This window comes from Echinops telfairi, unplaced genomic scaffold (assembly GCF_000313985.2).
Source record: "Echinops telfairi isolate 266 unplaced genomic scaffold, ASM31398v2 ScPeMD7_7429;HRSCAF=8467, whole genome shotgun sequence".
Lineage (NCBI taxonomy): Eukaryota > Metazoa > Chordata > Mammalia > Afrosoricida > Tenrecidae > Echinops > Echinops telfairi.
Genome location: NW_022111329.1, coordinates 493,801 through 512,466, shown reverse-complemented (window position 1 = coordinate 512,466; position 18,666 = coordinate 493,801). Strand labels below are relative to the sequence as shown.

At 44.0% G+C, this 18,666-nt stretch overlaps 1 protein-coding gene across 1 annotated transcript in view; it reads left to right on the top strand.

Moving 5' to 3' along the window:
* Positions 1 to 107: 107 nt before the first annotated feature.
* Positions 108 to 18,666, top strand: part of FRMD3 (FERM domain containing 3) — a 359,195-nt gene continuing 340,636 nt past the window's right edge. Inside the window, exon 1 of the mRNA XM_030887907.2 lies at positions 108 to 259. Within this exon, the coding sequence (XP_030743767.1) occupies positions 110 to 259 (150 nt within the window). The 5' untranslated portion in view covers positions 108 to 109. The remainder of the gene's footprint in view (positions 260 to 18,666) is intronic.

Here is an 18,666-nt window from a genome sequence, read left to right as displayed (position 1 = left end):
CGGGCACGTGTGGCCTCCGGCGCCGGCGCTGCCCCGAGGCCGAGCGCGCCCGGGTTTCCATCCCGGACAGTGCGTGCGCGAGTGTGCGTGTCCGCGCGGGCCGCGGTGCATGTTCGCCTCTTGCCGCTGTGTGCCGAGAGGCAGCAGCAGGACCATGAAAATGCTTCACTTTCGCAGCGCCAGCGTCAAATCGCTCAACCAGGAGATGAAATGCACCATCCGGTTGCTGGACGACTCGGAGATCTCTTGCCACGTACAGGTGCGGGCGCCGTGGGGCGCGGGCGCGGGGCTCGGCGGGTGGGCGTGCGCCTGCAAAGACGAGGGACCCACCCGGATGCCTTGCTAGAAAGCTGGGCTTTGCTTTCTCCGTCTGCTGAGACTGGGAGCCCGAGCCAGAGATGGGACACGGCCCCAGCAGGCGCCCGGGGCCCCTGCTTCTGGCATGCTGGCTGCACGGCACACCATGGTCCTCCCAGGCAGGGGACTCCGGGCAGGTGTCTTCGGAGGGGTGAGGGCCCAGCCTCTTCTGACCCTTGTCCCTCCAGGAGGTAGGGCATTGGCATGCCACCCACTCCTCCTTGTCCCCTTCCTCCACGTGGAGGAGGCAGGCAGCATCTCAGATCCACTCCCTTTTCTCTCCTGCGCCCCAGCTCAGGTGGTGCCCTCGGGCTGCCGAATCGCCACCTCGCTCTCGGTACCCCCTCGGCCTAGGGCCTTTCTTTTTCCGCTTGGGGTGGCGGCGAAGTTTCCCGCGAGTGAGACAGGCGAGGGTAACCCTGGGCCCCAGCCCTGAAAGATGGGGCGCGCGTAGCTCTGCACTGGAGCTACGCGTGAGAAATCCGAGTGTTTCACAGAAAGGGAGAGGCTTGAGAGGCTGATGTGAGAGACTGCAGGGAGGGAGCCCTGCAGGACTTGGGTCCTGGGAAAAAGACGTCCCTTGGGGTCTTGTAGACATTCCCTCTCATCCAAGTTGGAGGAGAGGGTGAGTTGTTTTGACACAGGCAGCTTTGCGGGGCAGCTCTATTCTCGAGTATTAAATGCCTTTGAACTTGCAGGAGATGTAGCGTGAGCTGCGTGTGTGTGTGTGTGTGTGTGTGTGTGTGTGTGTGTGTGTGTGTTTACTTGCTTGTGGTGTGCGTGTATTTTGGCAGGTGTTCATCCCTCTCCCGTGACTCCAAAGAGGTCCTCACAAAGGTCGTGTCAGAGACTTTGAGAGCCGCTGAATGATTTATCTCCGGGATTTCCTTTTCTGGCTTAGCCAAGTCTTCAAGCTGTCTCTGTTTTAAATACAAGGCGTAGCTCCCTGTTCTGCTGGGTGGTGAATGAGGGCAGCGTCTCCCAGTGGTAGGAATCCTCCTCTGATCTGTGTTAATCATGAATGAATGTAAGGTCTTTTCCTGGATTCCTTGCAAGTGGGAGTTTGTGACACGGGGCACGTTACACTAATTTGTAAGCTGACAGCTGGGCAAGTTTCAAGGCAGGAATGCTGCCCCATACCTCTCAGAGAAGTAGGCCCCCAAATTTTCTGGAGGATCTTGAATTTCATTCTAAGCTAAGCACTGCTTGCTGTTCAACTCAATCATGAGCCGATTCGCAGAACGGCCAGTTTTTCTGCTTCACGAGTGTTTCAGGGAAATGTTTGGCGTGTGCTGTCCTGTAATCCAGAGAAAGGCATTTGTGCAATTTGCTTTAAGTCCTAAAGTGAGCATATACGTTGGTTAACTTATACCAAATATGAGGGTAAGCCAAAAAGTACTGTAACAAAATCATATAAACCTTTATTAAACAACAACAAAATTAAAACGTGACACCCACTCTGTCTAGGTTTACTGCACTTCTGACGGCAGAATTCTCGTCTCTCTCAGCCTTCCTCAAAGAAATCTGCACTCTTCCAATTTGCACCGAGCGAAATGGCAGTTTGGGCATCCCTGAAGGACTCAACTCATATTCCTTTTGGATTTTCTTTGAGTTTGGGGAACAAAAAGAAGTCTGAAGGGGCACGATCAGGGCCGTAGGGTGCCCGGGGTTGAGTTTTCCAGGGAAATAGTTGTACGGTAGCTCGTGCAACTTTATACCTTGTCGTAATGGGAAAAGCAACTCCTCAGTGGGCCGTGCCTAGCCTTTCCCTCACCAATATTATGCTCCATTTTATTAAAATTTCTTCCCAATAAGCCTGTGATCATCCTGCATCTTTTGGGAAAACCTGTCAAGATCATGCCTTTGGAGTTCCAAAAACAGTTGCCGTAACCATCAGAGTTGACCTTTCTGTCTTGAATTCAATGGGTCCCGAAAATCCCCTCAGAAGTCACTGACTGAATCTTTGTTAGAATGTACCTCGAGATGGAGGCTAGTGTACTGCTGAGAGAATTTATCTGCAGCCATCCACCGACCTCAGGGACTTATTTGAACACATTTTACTTGGAATAAACCATTACATGCATGAACTGGGACCCTCCTAGCAATACGCTTGGACTTAGCCTCCCAAGCAGTTGTTGGAAGGGAGAGCCTGTGGGGTGTGCTGGTGTAGCCTGTGCTTGTCCTGCCATTTTGACACCACCGTTTTTGTTTGTTTCCTTCCTCAGAACGAAGTCTTCCTTTGGCTAGATAAGTAGTTCCCAAAGGACATGATTTGTGGCCTGATATTCTGGGAAACAATACGTTCTTTCTAATAACAGCTTGGACAGTTTGTGTGCCAAAGGCCTTAAGTGGTTATGTTTTAAAGCCATTGATTTTGAAATTTCGCAAAAAAAATTAATTATTTCATTTTGTGCATTTGTGACAAGCCTCTTCCTGGGATTCTCATCCCCACCCCCAAGGTGATTCTTATTTAACCAGTTAAAAATAATTATTTTTTATTTCAATAGTTTTGCATCTCATATTTCTAGAGTATTCCCAACTTAGGAAGTAAAATTACATTTCCGGAGTATCAGGTCACAAATACTTTCCATTTGTTTAGAGTGACGAAACAGGGTGAAAAACAAAGCCAAACACATTTGGCGTCAACAGTACACGCCCTGGCAGAGCCCAGGGGTCTTCTGTTCTTCCTTCTTTCAGTTCTTTTCTTCCATAGAATCACAAAGTTAGAGGGGCGCAGGGATTCTCACACAGGGACACACAGACCCTCTCTCCATTTTCTACCGGTCTGCTTTCCCTTCTAGTGATTGTCAGCCTCTGGAGGCTGTGGAGGGGCAGCAGGGGCTCTCAGTCACTGTTAAGTGCCCCCTCACTCGGGGCGGTGAGCGGTGCTGCCTGTGCAATCCAAATAGTAGGGAAGCACGCAGCCACACTTCCTTGGGATGCTGGCTGGGCTGTGTTCCCTGAGGCGTCAGCATCTCAGAATGAGAAAAAAGGCACTGCTGCCACTCCCGCAGGGTTCTGGAGGATGACAGCAGGTGATGGGTGTGGGGAAGGATAGAAAACCTCAGGTCTGTGGCTTGAGGCCATGTGAATAGATTGGAGTTGCCACTCATTGAGCATCTCTTAAACCTAGTATATTTGCTGTCCAGCACAGACCTGTGAGGGAGTTTGTCGTCCCATTCTGTGGAGAAGAGAAACAAGGCACAGAGTTTCCTTGATGCATCCAAGGTCACACCACTAAACAGATTGCCATCGAGTCAGTGCTGACTCCGAGCAACCCCTGTTTGTTTCGGAGACGGCAGCTGTTCATGGGAGTAGAAGGCCCAGTCTTTATCCTGCTGTTGTTAGGGGCCATCAAGGCAGAACCAAACACTGCCTGGGCCTGGGACAGCCTCACAATTGTTATGCTTGAAGCCATTGTTGCAGGCTCCATGCAAGTACAGCTCCTGGGGGACTTTCCTCTCCCTCCCCCTGTCCCCTGCCCCCTGGACAGAGATTGAGCATCTGCACTTCAAATCCAGGATTGTTTGCCTCCAAAACCCATGTGTGTCCCATAGTCCCAATAGCAGAGATTTCAGCGAAATTACAGATATAGAAAGAGATAAATCCAAGGAATGGGCTTTGAGCCAGTGACTGAAGGCCAGCTGTTTATGATCTAAACTGGCCAAATCGGCCAGTTGGAAAATACTGTGCCCGGAGTCTGGTAGGAAGATGAGCATCCCAGAACTGACTGGCATGCCACCGTCTGAAGGCCTTCAGGGCCTTGCCAGCCCCAGGAAATGTGGTGTTTGCCTTCAAGGAAACTATACTTGTATATGCTCATTAGATTCTACGCAGTGTATTTCTATATTTCAGATTGTCGTGTCCCCAGGTTATGCCTTTGCATCAAAAGAGGGGGTCTGAATGAAGCCAGATGCTGACGGGACTAGCTGGTTGTGCTTGATTTACAGGGTCAGTAGGTAAAGGGGCCTGGACTTCCTTGCTCTTTAGGGTGCCTTTTGCAGAGTGGGGTGGAGGATTACTCTTGGTGCACTAGCCTGCCCCAGCCCCCGACAGGGTCTTCCATTCTACCACCATATTGGTGACAGGGAATAGCTTTTGCAAAGTAGTAGCTTCTAAACACTCTTTTCCAAATGACATTAGTGTAGTGTTTTGACAATGACAACTTTCAAGCAAACAACCTAGTGGCCCAACTCTCCAGCCAGGTAGCCGATTCCAGGGGGAGATTCCAGGGCCTCTTCTCACAGGGTCTAGGTCGCTTACCTGAGGCTGTAAATCTTTACTGGACAGACTGCTTGATCTTTCTCCCTTTGGGCAGCTGATGAGTTCAAACTGCTGACCTTATGATTGGCAGCTCAACGTGTAACCTACTATACCATCAACTCCATGGCAGTAGGCTTGGTTTTTTGGTGGTTTAGGATGCCTCTCTGGCAGACCCCATCCTCTTATTTGTGTGGGAGTGTTTACTCATTTGACATGTGAGTATGAGCCCTCTAAATGTGTGCTGTTAGCTTAGGGGAACAGGACCCGGAGGACACATTGCAGTGGATTTGGAAGGTTCACTGAATGAGCCTCCCAGTCTGGATGTGGTGGAGGGACACAGCTTAACTGTGATTCTCTTCCATTCACTCTTGTTTTTTTTCCTTCAAAAAGAATGGAATCCTCTCACCACTGGTCCTGAAGGGTCATCCGCTCTGGATTCCCTGTATTTCCAGTTCCTCTCTGTACCAGTGTACCTCCTCTGGAGGGAGAGTGGGTTGGAAAGAGGGAACCGATTACAAGGAACTGTATGTGACCTCCTCCCTGGGGGACGGACAACAGAAAAGTGGGTGAAGGGAGACGTCGGACAGGACAAGATATGACAAAATAATAAATTATAAATTATCAAGGGCTCATGAGGGAGGGGGGAGCAGGAAGGGAGGGGAAAAATGAGGACCTAATGCCGGGAGCTTAAGTGGAGAGGAAACGTTTTGAGAATGATGAGGGCAATGAATGTACAAATGCGCTTTACGCAATTGAAGTATGTATGGATTGTGATAAGAGTTGTATGAGCCCCTAATAAAATGATTTAAAAAAAAGAATGGAATCCTAACCACCTGTCTCATTCTCTTCTCCTTTTCAAAGGTGGATGAAATGGGGAGGGAGAATGTGTGCTGACTAAGCAAGGAGTAGAGTCTTTTAGAAGGGTCAAATTGGGTTACAATTATTACTACAATAAAACTTCGGGGAGTGTAAATAAGATGCTATCTAAGATCTAGTTTATTTCAGAAAATGTAGGTATGATCAGACTCCAGAAGAAACAAAAATCTTGGGCAGATTTTTGTTGTTTGAATTGTTAAATATCAATTTAGTCCTTACCTTGGGCTCTTGGCAGCTACAAGCCTTCTTGTGGTGTAGCGCAGACACAGCTGGTGTAGCTCTACCCGTGTTCTTGTGACAGTATGGCCAAGTGGTTGGCACTATGCCCTAGGGTTCTCCATGCTATGGTTTGACTGACGCTTGGCTCTGTCATTGACCTGGTAGGTGACTTTGAGCAAATCACTTTACTTCTTTGGGCTTCAGTATCTTCATCTGTAAATTGCAGATAATAGCAGCGCAGATCCCCTGGGTTTGTTTTGAGGATTAGATATGGGATGTATGCCACGTAAGGAGCACTGGTGGCACAGTGGATTAAGCACAAGGTTGCTAACTGAAAGGATTGCAGTTCAAGCCCACTAGCCATTTCATTAGAGAAAGATGAGGCTGGCCCTGTAAAGAGCTTTGGCCTCTGAAACCCTAGGGAGAAACTGCTCTATCCTCTAGGGTTACTATACATTGGTATCAACTTGACTGCAGTGGGTGGGTGGTTTGTATGTCAAGTGTTTAGTACACAGGAGGAGCTGCAAAAATAGTGGTTATCATTTTAATGTTGTGTTAGGCTGGGTTGACTAAAGAAACAAATCCAGTGACACTCATATATATGAGAAAGAGCTTTATATCAAGACATAATTATATATCAAGAAAACATCCAAGCCCAGTCCAGCTCAAGTGTCTGAAAGTCTGCTACAAGTCTGTAAGTGCCTTTTCAGAGACATGCAGTCACAGGCAAGGATGCAGACTGCAGGGAGATCCCAGGCCAGTGGGTGCAGAGTAGCATGGATCCAACGTCTGTGGAGACATGGTGGAATTCCAGCAGCTCTCGGGGTGGCCAGCAAGCAAGAAGGTGGAGGGGGAGAGTGCTCCTATGAGAAGGCCACAAGTCCAGGGTGTGACCTGATTGACAGTTTGGACTCCTCTCTTACACTTTCATACATATTCGAGTTGACACAAAATCATCTAAGTACGTACCACAAATGTCATATCAGAGGTAATCCTAAATAGTGGGAAAGTTTTGATTTAGAATCCAATGACTTTAAGCCCAAACTCTATTACTTTCCAATTGTGTGAGACATTAAACACATTCTGGAGTTTCTTGTTCTTCATTCATAGAGTGAGATTGATAATCCTCAATTGTTAGCCTCAACTGGGTTGTTACGATGATGCATGTAAAAATATTTCATCTGTATTGAAACATACCCAAGTAAATTGTACTATTCCAATCAACTTAGTTAGATGGGTGGGTGGGTAGATGGATGGAGGTGCACGCATTCATATGTGCTAATAATGAGGTCCCATTATTAGCCTGCTGGTGAAGCCCAAGCTAGATCAGGCTGAGAGCTACACGTTTTCTGCTAGGTCACTCCAAACTTTCTCTATGAAAGTCATCTAGGTGCCATTAAGAATCCATTGAAAAGTTCACAAAGGGATAGAAGTAAGAGACATTTATTAAATATTCTGGCCCAACCCTGATGTTTAGAGGCCTAGATATTGTGGGCCAGCTCTTTATATCATATATCCTGGGGGAAGGGAGTGGGGGAGCAATGCTATTTCAGTGGTTTGCAACATCTTATCTCTTGTGTCCTCAAAGCAAAAGCAAAGTGTATTGACTGCAGAGAGAAATAGAACACTGTTAGCTCCATGTTATATGGCTAGTGTATCACTTGGGATGCTATGATATGCATGGAAAAACCCCAATTCAAATGGGCTTCAACATTAAAGAATTAATTATACTGCTCAAATATTTGGAAGTCTAGAGTTAAAGGCTTTATTTAGGAACTGTTTCCTCTCTTATTTTCTTGCCCCTTCCTGTCGTTTGTGATGGTTGGATCTTGAGGCTGGTAGTGAAATCATTATAGCAAAGCCAGTTCTCAGATTTTCATAGAATAATTTTCAAAGAAGGGAGAAGCCATTTCTAATCCAGCATTCCAAGCAAGAACACTGCAGTTACTTAACTGTAAGCCTTAACCTAAGAAAGTCAATTCTTATGATGTGGCCCCTTATGAAGGGATCTCTGAAGATATGGGTGCTATAGCAAATTGTGGTGAATAATTGAGATGTTGCCCAGCTATCAGAAAGAATAATGTCTGGGGTCTTAAAAAGCTTGCTTTAAAATAAGCAGTCATCTAAACCAGGTGTCAGCTAAGTCTACACACAAGGAGCACACCAGCCAATGTGATCCAAGGGTTGTAAATAATAAAATCCAAGCTCAGAGGATAACAGTGAAAGGCCAAAATTGATCTGCAGAGTATCCAGGGGGATTAAACCTCTATTGAAGTCCCTCTGACCTTTGACCAGAGAAGGGGATAGGAATAGCCTTCCCCTCAGATAAAGTGCATTGGAAAGTGGATTAATGTACATATCTGTCACTGAGTCAATTCTTACTCATAGTGACCCTATAGGACAGGGTAGAATCGTCATGGGGGTTTCCAAGACCATAAATCTTTATAGAAGTAGAAAGACTTCTCTTTCTCTGCCTAGTGGCTGGTTGTTTTGAACTACTGACCTTGTGGTTGGCAGCCCAATGCATTACTTCATCACCAGGGCTCCTAAGCAGTTATAGTTGGGTTAAAATTTACATTGTATCCTTGTTTTCCCTTTTGACCCATTTTTAAGTTGTTCCAGATTTTATTATTTCCTGCTTTCTTTTAGATTGAGTTTTTTTTGTGTGTTTTGTTTTGTTTGGTATGATTTTCTTTATATTAAGTCCAAGATAGGTAAACCTATTGCTACAGTAACTTGTGTAGTAGTTTCTTAGGGTTCTGGCATGGAAGGTTGAGGGGATAAGCGGAGCTAATATTAATGAGTACAAGAATAAAGAATAGGTTCTAAAGCTGTGGTGATGATTGCATGACTCTTAGAAACATTTAATTGTATGGCACTTGAATTATATGCCAGTACAAAACCCCAAACTGCAGCCATTCTGATTGGACCACCTGGGTCACATGACCACGTCTGAATCTGTGACTGTGTCAAGTGATTGGAATGTTTGACACTGGAAAAAATGTAACACGATGCCCTTTTTCACGAACTCATGCTTTCATTTGGGGGAAATAGCACTGTGTATTATGAAAATGCACTACTTACATTAACATGCAGTTGCTATGTTAGTGATAGTTAGTGATAGTTTAAAATCAATAGTTACCTCAGTAAGTGGTGAAAGATTGCATCCATCTAAGCCCAAGCTCTGTGGTGTGCTCAGTGACTTTAGGAGCATAAAGGACTGTGGGGCCAGTAAGCTTGCCAGCTGTTGGCCTTAGAGAGCTCCTAATGTACTGAGGTACTGAGCTTTCTGCGGACACACCATCACCACCACCGCCAAATAACCCCAAACAAAACAGAACTCTCCTACAGCATGCCCTTCCACGATTGCAGGTTCCAAGTGCCTGATGTGATTTCAAATGAAAACAGAAACATCCAGTGTGTAAATGGAAAATGTGCGTATGTATTTTTGGAGTCTTAGTAGTACCTGTGTGTGTGTACATCACAATGCTTGAATAAGCATTCCCCAATTGCACCTTCCTCTCTGGCCATATATTGATTTTTTCCCAACTGTAATAATTTGGTAAATCAACATTTTATATTGAGTCTACTCTTGATTCTGAAAACTTCCCATCAGTGAGGCATTGAATGTTTAAAACAAGAACTATTTGAATATGGTATGGGTCCCTTGAATGCTTTAGTTTTTTCTTCTTTTTCTGAGTAGGCATTTTGAGAAAAATTAAAAACAGTGCAGGAATGGAACTAGCAGAATTGTCTCATGGAGACCCTAATGTGAGATCCATACACATAGGGACAGTGCCGGGATGATGACACAGCCCCGAGTCTGTTCCCACCTAATGTGATACAAGATTTCAAGTTGCTCTTCCCAGATTTCTCAGAGAGAGAGAGAGTGGAGTCCAGAGATGGGAAAATAGAGGATTATGATCAAGAGCCATTAAGGCAGATTTGCAGCTGAGGTTTGCAACTTGGCTCAGGATAGAGTCTGAGTTCAGCTCTGAGCTCAGAGTCTGGGGTGTGAGGGTAACGTTTCTAAAGTTTGTTTGACTCTCCTGTGTGCTTGTTAAAATGCAGATGCTGATTCCGGAGGTCTGGGCAGGGCCTGAGATGGGCCTTTCTAACATTGCTCCAGGGGTGGATCCTTGCTGCTGGCCTAGGGCTGTATTTGGAGGAATTCAGTGTTAATAGGGTTTATCTCATGTTAATATTCCTAATTTCCTTGAATGTAGACACTTCCATTTTGGTCCTTATTTCCCTCGGTATTGCCTCACCTGGAACCTTTTCCTCAGCAGATGTTTAATAAGCATTTGAGTGAATCCATGCATCCATCCATGCATCCATCCATGCATCCATCCATGTATCCATCCATCCATCCATCCATGCATGCATCCATCCATCCATCCATCCATCGAGGTGTGTCTATCACAGGAACACTGTAGTGCTTACTGAATTCTGGTGCTGAAATGCTTTTCTTACACTCCCTGACCTGGGCAAATTAAGAGACTGCTTTTTAAATAGGATTTCTCATAATGGCCAATCTGATGAAATGCTGAATATTCCCAAGAGCACATGGGGGTCCCAGGTTAGGGAGGGCCTACCCATCCCTCTGGGCCATGTTTTCCATTCTTGCTTTCCTGTATTCTGTACTCTTGGTGACCTGACAGATGAACTCAGGTTAAATCTCGGCACAAACAAGTCGCCGAGTAAAAGCTAGCAGGGCCTGGAAGCCTCCAGAGGCATAGTTCGCCCAGCTGTTCTCTCTTTCAGAGTTGACCCCCGGGGACAGTGACCCCAAGGACAGTGCAGAATGCATTCTGGGTGTAACAGAAAGTTCTGGAGCTGTTTGCTATGATGGTTTTGCCCCAAGGTGCAGGAGAGAAATGAGACTTAAAAAAAGAAAAGAAGAAAATGATGAAACTCATTTGAAAGGAAGGAGCATTTGTATAAACCAAGCAACTGTTTTTCAAAAGTGAATGAGTAAAGGTTTTGGAAATCACATCAGTATTATTCAACAAACAATTGTTAAATGTCTTCATTACTTAGAGTTGTGATGGATATACAACATCATTCAAAGAACAGAAATCTATTTTTTCACAGTCCTGAGGTCAAAAGTCCAAATGAGGGTGTTGGTTATGTTAAGCCCTCCTTGTCTCATGATATGAGCCTTATAGGTAGTATGGGTATTCCTTAGTGTCTTCACTCATAGACAATACTCAAATGACATCTGTCTTACTTCCTGTGTGCATGTTTTGGTGTCTGAAACTGATCTTTTTAGAGCTCAGAAGTGAGTAGTTTTAGAACCCACCCTTACCTTCACCTAATTAATAGAATGAAGAAATCCCTTTTTAAAAGAAGGTGATCTCCACAGGCTTTGGGGGGAGGTCACAATTTAATTCATACGATTAAATATTTTCTGTGTGCAATCACAGAGCTAGGAATCAGAGACATAAAAATGAAATCAACTATAAAGATGCTCAAGGTCAATGCGACGAATAATACAAAAGTATAAAATAGTGATGCAATGACAAAATAGCAAAGGTAGAGACAGGCATGCACAGGGAAAGGACCAAGAAAGGCCTCAAGGTCAGACTGGGACATCAATAATTGGTGCATCTGGGTAAGGGTAAAGGGCAGGTAGAAGTCAACTTGTTGAAGAGGGCAAAGGATATTTCCAGCAAGGGATCAGTAGGTCTAAACTTCTGGTTGGATGGCATGGAGGAAGGGAGGCTATAGGATGAGGTTCAGATGGTTGGTTTGGGGATAACTTTCACCAGGAGAGATAAGACTGGGACAGTGAAAATGTGGAGCACTTTCATGAACAATTATGAAGAATTTCAAGATGGTGACAGCAGAGCCTTCAATTAAGTGCGGAACCTTTCTAAGCATGGGTCCCTGTGTTAGACAGGGTTCTCTAGAGAGATAAAACCAAATTGCTGATAATTTAATATATTTATTTTTAAAGATAATTAGATATATAACAAGAAATGAACTGTTAAATCATATACAGATAAATATATAATACAAGAAATAAACAGTTAAATTATAAAGCACTACAAATGGCTCAATGCAACTCACTCCCGTGAGAGAGAGTTGTGAGAGACTAGCAGTCCTTCAAGTCTAGTCTGCTGCCAGATCTTCCTCTATTTATAGAGAGAGCTAGGCTATGTCAGCACAGCAGCCAATCACAAGGCAGGTCACCAACTGCCAGCCAGGTTACTAACTGCCAGTCCCCAGCTCCAGAGATGTCTTAAAGGGACCTCAACTTACAGCGACACAGTCCACAGGCTAGGATTCGCACAGGTAGTGTAGCCTTTAAGTTGAGGCACAGAACAAGCAAGGCAGCTGCACACTGGCCCCATGATCAAAGAATGACAGACAAGAAAGGCGAGACTCACCTAGCCATTTATCTCTCTGCTCTTCAGTTAATCCCACTTGTGTTTATCGGCCAGGCTGGCACAATGAACTATCTCAGATGAGGTTCAGATGGTTGGTTTGGGAGATAACTTTCACGAGGAGAGATAAGACTGGGACAGTGAAAATGTGGGGCACTTTCATGAACAATTATGAAGAATTTCAAGATGGTGACAGCAGAGCCTTCAATTAAGTGTGGAACCTTTCTAAGCATGGGTCCCTGTGAACAAGTGCAGGTTGTACAATCATGAAACCATCCCTGAGGAGAAACAGGATGGAGAAGAGAGGATTTGCTCAGCTGTGGCTTATTGACTTTGAGGTGCCTACTGAAGGGTATCTGAATGGAGAATTTTCAGTAGGTGGTTGGATATAAGGCAGGAAAGTCAGCAGAGAGGTCTTAATCTTCCTGCCCGAGTCAGGACTAGTGAATGAAAAAAAGACCTTTCTCAGTTTTAAAATTCCGAGTTACAATGCATAGGGCTATCACTTAGGAAATTACCCTTTTAGGCAGACTTAAGGTCACTGCCATCGAATAGTAGATTATGACTCATAGCAACCCTGTAGGACAGAATAGAACTGCCCTGCGCGCCTCGCAGAATAACTCTTTACAGGTGCAGAAAGCCTTATCTTACTCCCAGTGAGCAGCTGGTGATTTTGAACTGCTAACAGACCATACATTTTAAAATCATATAAAAAGGATATAAATTTAAAGTAAACTTAACGTTCTTGGAGGACCGATTTTTCAAGTTATGCTGCAATAGTTTCTTCTGTACGTAATATTTGTTTATTCTTCAGATACCCTCTATAGTAACATTTTGTTTTCTACTTAGTTTTCTTGGGGGTTATGTTAGGCCAGGTTGACTAGAAAAAAATATCGAAGGACACACACACACACACATACACACACACACACACGAGAGCTTTATATCAAGAAGTAGTTATATAGCAGGAAAACATCCTAGCCCAGTCCAGATCAAGTCCATAAGTCCGATACTAGTTCATAAATCCCTCTTCAGAATCATGCAGCTATATGCAAGGATGCAGAATACAGGAAGATCACCAGCTGGTGGGTGCAAAGTCTTGTGGATCCAATGGCAGTCGAAGAATCTCTAGGGCTCTCACAGGTCTCCATGTGGCATCAACAGGAAGGTGAAGGCAGAGAGATGGGGGTGGGTGGGGTGGGGTGTGAGGTTCCCAGGACCCTCCCAGGTCACTCCCACAAGGAGGCACCTTCAGGCTGTGACCTGATTGATGGGCTAGACCCCTCCCCTATACTTCAAGTTGACACGAAATTATGTAACTACCGCAGGGGTTATTGTGAATATTAATTAAGATAAATTCCAGTCTAAAGAATTGTCTAAGGACATGATCTAATATTAGTAACTTAATGACTTGCATCTTGGCTATACAATAGCGTTTGTTCTGAATATCTCTATGCTCTATGCTTAGGTTTGAAATGTGATTATTCTGTCACAGGGGAAAGCAATTAGCATGTTAACAAATCAGAGTTTGGTTTATTATCTCTCAGCTCAGATGCATAATTTGTTGCTCAAGGCTGTAGACCTTGAATACAAATGCTGGTCTGGAAAGGATTGACTGCACCAGGGTCTTCAGATGCAAAAAGAGAAAATTCAAACATGTATCATTTACTATTAGATGTCAGAGTAAAATTAAGGAGTCTTAAAATCCTAATTTTAAGTAACTAATTATCCTTATTACTAGAAGAAAGGACAAAAACATAACTAACAAATTGGCTAATACTTCTTCCTAGATGTTATTTATTTAGCAGGTTTATAAACCAATGAGTTAGGGGACTGGGCGTGGGGTGGCAGAGTGACTCAGTGGTGGAATTCTTGCCTTTCTTGTGGGAGACCTAGGTTTGGTTCCTGGCCAGTACTGTATACCTTACGTGTCATCATCTCCTGTCTGTCAGTGGTGGAGGCTTGTATGTGGCCATGAGGGGGAACAAGTTTCAGCTGAGCTTCCAGCATGAGAGAGTAGCAAGAAAGACTTGGCAATCTACTTCCAACAATCAGTCACAGAAAGCCTATAGATCATAATAGTGCAGTTTGCCACTCATCACAGGAATGGTGCCAGAGAAGGTGGTGTTTTTATTCCTTTGTGCATGGGGTCACCTGGCATCCATGACCAACTTGATTGTGATCACACAGTACACATATTGCTGCCCACTATTTGAAGGCAGTGCTTGTTCTGTGACATATGTCTGTGTGTAGAAGTCCTTCACAGTGGTGTTGGGTAGTAACTGGCTCTAGGTTGATCAGCACCCTCTCTTGTCACTTATATTCTTGATATACTTGAGCGGTATGGTAGTTCTTTTCCTGAACCTTCTTGGTAATCCAAATGATGGGATTCTTTTCCACTGAAAAATTTTTTTAAATGTCTAAAAAATGATGATGAAGTATGTGTAACATAAAACTTTGGTACAATGTGTACAACATAAAATTTGTCACTTTAGCCAATGTAAAACATACAATGCAGAGGCATCAATTATATTTACAATGTGTGTAACCATCACCATTCTTTGTCCATAAAGCTTTTCATCACGTCAAAAGCTTTGTACCCAGTAAGTAACTACTTTCTAATCTTCCTCCCCCAGCCCCAGGTAGCAGTGGTTCTGATTCTACGTTCGGGCTCTCTCTATGTGCCTACTATAGAATAGTTCATATATGTGGGAAGCATATGACATCTGCCCTTTTGCGTCGGGCTTGTTTCTTTTAGCATGATGTTTTCAAGTTTCTTTCTTTCTTTTGTTGTTGATGTTTTCAAATTTCCAATGACAACTTTCTCTCTTTTTTTTAAAGCACCAGGGAGACACCATAAACTGACCATGTTTCTGGATAAAGAAAGTGTAATGATGCCAAAGAACCGCCACTTTTAATGCTTCCCCATCTACTTTCTTTTATCCAAGAAAGTATGTGGCTGAATGCATAGCCAAACAAGAATTGCATTTGACTTTTTATACATATATTTTGAATATGTTGCTACCGTACATCACTAGACAACGGAAAGATCTTTAACCTTTTTCTTAATGTCTTTGACCTGGTACAAGGAGCCCTGGTGATACAGTGATTAAACGGAAAGGTTGGCGGTTCAAGCCCACCAGATGCTTCATGGGAGAAAGATGTGGCAGTCCGCTTCTGTAAAGAGTTACAGACTTGGAAGTTCCATGGGGCAGTTTTATACTAAGAGTAGGAATCATTTTAATGGCAGTGGGTTTAGCATGGAACAGATATTGATTGTAGTTTGAAATTTCAGATGAATTCTCAAGAAATTAGAAAGACTCAAAAAAAAAAAAAGGCTGATGAAAGAATTCTCTATAGGTGACTTATTTTGGAGCTTTGAGGCTGATTCTGAAAGAAGACAGGATAGCCATTCCAGAACACGGTATTTAGAGGAGCCCTAGACAAATATGAGGACAAAGTTACATCCCTGGTGGAGTCTTTTTGCTTCCAAAGTGTGGGCTTAGGAATAATGAAATATCCAGGTTCTTTCATACCATCTGGATCCTAGTCAAGAACAATGTCACCTTGTGCTCCGTACCTTCTCGGGAGATGTCTTTTGGTTGAGGGACATTATGACACAGGGTGAGGGGTGGTGGTGGGGAACGAGTTCTTTTGCCTACAGATTTGAAAACACCTTGTCTTCACCAGGTGTGGATGGCAACTTCCTGGTTCAGTGCTGAAGAAGGAGGAGGAGGAGGGGGAGGAGGGGAGGAGGAGGAGGAGGAGGAGGGGAGGAGGAGGAGGGGGAAAAGGAGAAGGAGTCGGTTGTGCAATAATTCAAGGGCAGCAGCGAAGTCTGAGTTTGCAGCGCCAGCAGTAGTGTGGTAATTTGAGAATAGCAAAATAGAAGAATAAAGCAGATTTTAATCATATACCACAGAGAGCAAGGTGGTTTAGGTTTGTCTCCAAATTGTACTTCCATTAGAGAAAGCGTTTTTTTTATTCAATGTATATTGTTAAGGATTCCTTTCTCTATTACCCCGGCCCTTTTGGAGTAAGCTCATTGGTAAATGCCTTTTCTCTCTGCATTAATATATCTGTATCAGATATAAAACACTTCCTGGGTGTTCCTGGAAATGAGGAGAAAAGGAGGGAAGAAAGAGAGACAGACAGACAGACACACACACATACATACATACACAGAGAGAGAGAGAGAGAGAGAGAGAGAAATTTTTAGATTCAAGATCTTACTCTTCCAAAGATTTTAGTTGAAGGAAGCATTGAAGCCTTAAGAGAATGTCTTCTCCTACTTTCCATCCATCTGTCTGCCCATTCATTTATTAACCCATCTACTCATCCATTCACCACCTACCCACCCATTCATTTACCCACTCACCTGCTCAGCCATTGAACCTCTCCTCGCCCACCTGTTTGTCCATCCTTTTACCCAACAAACAATTTCTGAGCAACTCTGTCGGGGACCACCCTGGGTATGAGGACTACGAAGACAGATAAGAATATGATCTCTCCAGTCTAGTAGCGGAGACAGCCGCATAAACAGATCCAAGGCAGGACTACTAGAATTGTAGAAAAATGCCAGGGTGTTACTGAAGTACCCGGAGGAGCCAGTAGCAGAGCCAATGTGTGGCTTGGGGAAAGGCATAACCTTCCTTTATTCTACTCCTGAACATGATGCTCTTTGAAATGGTCTTTTGATATTTTCCCAGTCACCTTTAAAGTGTGAATAACAGTATCTTTAAGAATGTTGCTATTTTTCTTGGAAATTCCCAGCAAAAACTGTACCTTGCTATAAAATATAGTTACAAGATATCACCCACCCCCTCCTCTGCTTCTTACCAGATGTTCACCCTGAAAATCTCTCCTATATTGACATTTTTGAATGGTCAGTGGAGGCACTTAATTCAGCCTGGGAAGGGCAGAGAAGGGTTTTTGGAGGTGTCGATGTCTGCAATGAATGTTGAAAAATGAGTAGACACGGTTCAAGAAAGAAGGGCTTACAAGTTAGGGTGTTATTGGGCAACTCAAAGGCAATACATGATAATTTCATGTGTCCGCAGACAGGGTCATACTATACTCTACCACTTGGCAATTACCTCTGCCAGGTCAATGTGAAATGGGGTTCTGGAGCCCAGAAAACAATCTTAGGCACTATTTGTGAAAGAGTTAAGACAGTCCCTGGGTGGTAGAAATGGTTACCACTCTTGGTGATTCAGTGAAAGATCAGAGGGTCCATGTACCCAAGGCTACATTGGAGGTTGTGAGTTCTTCATTCAGGTTCTCAGCTTGGATGTGTTCATGCGGTGGTCATGGTCCCTACAGTGAGCTTATAATGGAGAGATCAGGAAATGGGGGGAGCTTTCCGTGGTAACATGCCCCACATTAGCCTGTTTGTGTAGATCTGAGCACAAGCAGGGATGACTTAATGCAGGTTGTGGGGGAGTCAGGAAATAAGGATGAGAGAGAGGTGCGAGGAATGGAGACTAGCCCTTTATTCACTTGAGGTCACAGCTAGCCACTAGAACACTTGCAATGGCGAGCATGTCCTGGGGCTGTGCTGCTTGATCTGGAAGCCACTACCCTCCTGTGGCTATTGAGCATTGGATATGTGACTGTAGGCAGTCCCTCAGGTTACAAGGTTAGACTTCACAGACAACTTGCTCTTGCATTTGATTTTATGTCAATTCACCCTCTCTTTGAAACATGTGAACTAAATCATTAAAAAATTTTTATTGTAAGGCAATTGTCAATTTACAGAGTAGGCCTCAGTCTTACATTCAACAATTCACATACACCATGTTCCACAATATCCATTACAATTCCCTCAATGTACCATCACCTATCTACTTTCTCCCAATGTTTTCTGTTTCCTCTCCTCATTTCCTGAGCCATTTTAATCTTGTACTTGGTGAAATGCTGCCCCTTTGATCTCAGATGGTTGATTATTCTAATGTATGCCTGCCTCACTAGTGTTATTTCCCATTACAGACTGCCTGTTGTTTGGCTGAGAATTGCATTATGGGGGTGAGTTCAGTTCCAAACCTGAAGGGTGATTAAGGGACATAGTCTCAGGGGTTCCACCAATCTCTATCCGACCAATAACCCATCTCTTCTATGATTTTGAGTTTATTCTATATATTTTCTAATGCTATACTAGACTTCTAGTGGGCCTCCTTTCAGAGCAGTTGATAGTGGTAACCGAGCACCATCTAGTTCTTCTGGTCTCAGGGTTGTGGAGACTGATGTTTGGTGGCTCATTTGTCCATTAGGCTCATAGTTTGCGTGTTTCTTCAATTTTTGTCATTCTTTCCCCTAGATGGAGAGGAGAGACCAATAATTGTCCCTTAGATGGTTGCTTAGGAGCTTTTTATTTTTATTTTTTATTTTTTTTAACTTTTGACTTTCTTTTTTTAAAAATCATTTTATTAGGGGCTCATACAACTGTTATCACAATCCATACACACATCAATTGTGTAAAGCGCATTTGTACACCATTCTCAAAACATTTTCTCTCCACTTAAACCCCCGACATTAGGTCCTCATTTTTCCCCTCCCTCCCCGC